Here is a 3,025-nt window from a genome sequence, read left to right as displayed (position 1 = left end):
CCATCTCTGTACAGGCATACACAGCACACAATTGTGGGTGTATGCTTTCATTCGCTTTGTTTTTATTTCTAAGTTTGTCAGACTTCACTTCCAACCTGATCCTGAGTGATAACTTTTCAAAGTCATCAACCTTAAAAGGCAACATTAATTTCTTATGTTCTGCCAAGGAGTAACGTTACAAACCTTAACAGAACATTCAATGTGCTACTGTGTGCCCTGGAGTTAATTCTGACCACAGCGACCCCATGTGACAGAACAGAACTGCCCCTAGGGCTTTCCTGGCTGTAATCTTTATGGAAGTACATTGCCAGGTTTTTCTCCTATAGAGCCGCTGGGTGGGTTAGAACCACCCACCTTTCGGTTAACAGCCGAGAGCTTAACCCTTTGGGCCACCAGGGCTCCTTGGATTTTCAAAATTCTTTAAAACTTATCTTCAAGGTAAAAGAAATTTAGACTTCCTTGTTTGTTTAAAATGAGTTACTATCATGAACATACAATCTATATAGAATGATAATAGCCTATACTATATCATAATTATGTATAATACGCAGATCATAGAATACGTAGGTTATCGTGATACGCTTTGAAATAATTGTGAAATTCCTACAACATGCTCAGAAGAAACGAGATACTTATACTTCTGCATCCTAGATCATACTGTGGCTGTTCACAGGAGTGACCACCAGTAGGGTCTATACCAGGTAGGGTCACAGTGAAAGCGTTATGGAAACACACACTGCCTTTTACCAACAGCAGTGCCTTTGGAGTGTACAGTCCCAGCCCACAGGAGCCCTGGGGGCACAGTGGTTAAAGTGCTGGGCTGCTAACTAAAAGGTCAGTGGTTTGAACCCACCAACTGCTCTGTGGTAGCAAGATGTGGCAATCTGCTTCTATAAAGATTTACAGCCTTGGAAACCCCACGGGGCAGTTCTATTCTGTCTTACAGTGTCACTATGAATTGGATTGACTTGACGGCATGGGTTTGTTTGGGGTTTAGCCCTAGCCCAGGGATACCTGTATCGATAGTAAGACACCAGCATTCTTTCTCTGACTTCTCCTTCAATCTTTTGGTCAATGACCAGCAGCATAACTCCATATAAGTACAGGGCTTCACACTAGGAAGAGAAAAACAATGGCCAAAATCACAGGCATATACACGCTTATGGAATGAGGCTGATTATAGTTAAAAACAAAACAAAACAGAACAATCTGCTGACATTCCTCCTAAAAGCTTGATATTGCAAGGAAAATGCAAGCTTCCCTAAAAGACTTTCAGCTTCTCTACAGAACGGGCTTTGAAAAGTATATGCAAAATAAGTTTTCATTCACAGTCACTATCTTTCAGTAGGCTTATTGTTGGTATTTTGCTTGGGATATCAGAATGGAATCCCACTGTTATGAATATCTCATCAAAAAGTCATCCCCTTATTTAATAAAGTTTCTTATGTGGTCACTAGGTATCAGGGTTGATGTCAGGGATGCGAAAGATAAAGAAGATTGGGTTCTTAGACTAAGGAGCCTCGTGACTGCCACTTAATCTTTCACTCACTTGTAATTCTGTTCAAAGTCTACTATGTTCCAAACTCAGAAGCGAGCCTGCCAGTGAGAAGAGAATTAGCAGCTTATTTTATGTAGCTTCTCTTTAAGGACTGGTTCTCTGTATGTACCCATGACTTAAAGCAAGAGAAGCGATGCCGAGTTTGAGACTCCTGCATTTCTATTTTGAATGGTCACTATTACTTACTAGAAGTTGTTTCCCATCTTCATTAAGAAGCACAGTTTCTAAGGTTTGCTGAATATAAACTCCTTCACTGAGGTCGTCTAGATATCTAGAAGTGAAACCATAAAGCAAGTCACTCACTGATGGTGGGAATTTTAACATTTTTTGAAGAAGAGCAGCAAAGCTCTTTTAAAGACAAGGCAGAGTGCCAGACATTCTGGTCCCTCACGGGCTTAGGCATAAGGTCTTATGAGCAGGAACTCATTGGGATTTATGACTTACGGCTAAGCCAAGTAAAAGGAGTATTTCCTAGTGCTGATTTATGAATTACAAATATCTTAGGAATAACGGCATAAGAATATGAAACAGCTCATTTAAAGGATAACGAATGAGGAATTCTTAAGCACTATAGAAGAGACAGGAAGTTAACTGCTATTAAAATCACTTTTTTTTTTTACTTTTGTACATAATACTCTAGAACATAATTACAAACTACAGGATTGAAAGTCATATGAAAGTATAAATCCCCGAATTATGCTACCTCACATGGAAGGAAATTGTCACAAAGCTGAAATACTTAACAGGACTAGTCCCAGAGGGAGGAGAAAAGCAGCAGGCCTGATACAAGCTTGGAAGTTGTGTGGGTTACTCAGAAGGACACAGGCCCGAGGGCCTCCTTCTCCGTCTCCACCACTGACTACCAGAAGAAGCTGCTATTAAATCAGTCAGTACCTGTTTAAGTCTACAATATATTTATGCACACTCTGAAACGCTAAATAAAATCTGGTCACGATTTCTATGTTGTTTTCACGAAATTCTTCATCTAAATCCTGCAGCTCTGGCTTAGCTTCCAGTTTGCTTTCCCATAACTCTGGACCCTAAGAAGAAAAACACAGTGATGTGAAAAGTCAATAAAAGCATACTTGCTGGGAACAACGCCTCAAGAGACTTTTTAAATTTGTCCTTATGCTTTAAAAGAGATATAAGAAAATTTAAAGCAGAGCAACAGAAAGTAATGAAGACCACAATCCTGGATATAGAAACTCCTTGAAAGAAATGGATTTGAACTGCAGCCAAGATTAACATGCATTTAAGTATAGGGCACTTCACTGTGAAATGCATCATCCCGAAGTTATTTTTCCATTTGATTATACTGTGTCAGAACTTCCACACAGTATCTCCTTCTAACTTTCAAGTTAGTAGCTGACATTGGGAGCTCTGGTAGCATAGTGGCTAAGACACTTGCCTGCTAACCAGACGACTGGCGGTTCAAACCCACCAGCCACTCCTCGGAAGGAAGGTTGG

At 40.2% G+C, this 3,025-nt stretch overlaps 1 protein-coding gene across 1 annotated transcript in view; it reads right to left on the bottom strand.

Moving 5' to 3' along the window:
* Positions 1 to 3,025, bottom strand: part of WASHC5 (WASH complex subunit 5) — a 58,201-nt gene that overhangs the window by 47,384 nt on the left and 7,792 nt on the right. The window contains exons 2-4 of the mRNA XM_007943402.2: positions 2,453 to 2,598; positions 1,745 to 1,829; positions 1,015 to 1,115 (exon numbers count right to left, since the gene is read on the bottom strand). Of these exons, the coding sequence (XP_007941593.1) occupies positions 1,015 to 1,115; positions 1,745 to 1,829; positions 2,453 to 2,598 (332 nt within the window). The remainder of the gene's footprint in view (positions 1 to 1,014; positions 1,116 to 1,744; positions 1,830 to 2,452; positions 2,599 to 3,025) is intronic.

This window comes from Orycteropus afer, unplaced genomic scaffold (assembly GCF_000298275.1).
Source record: "Orycteropus afer afer isolate SDZICR_OR568_19922 unplaced genomic scaffold, OryAfe1.0 scaffold00106, whole genome shotgun sequence".
Taxonomy (NCBI): Eukaryota; Metazoa; Chordata; class Mammalia; order Tubulidentata; family Orycteropodidae; genus Orycteropus; species Orycteropus afer.
This window is presented reverse-complemented; position numbering and strand designations above follow the sequence as displayed.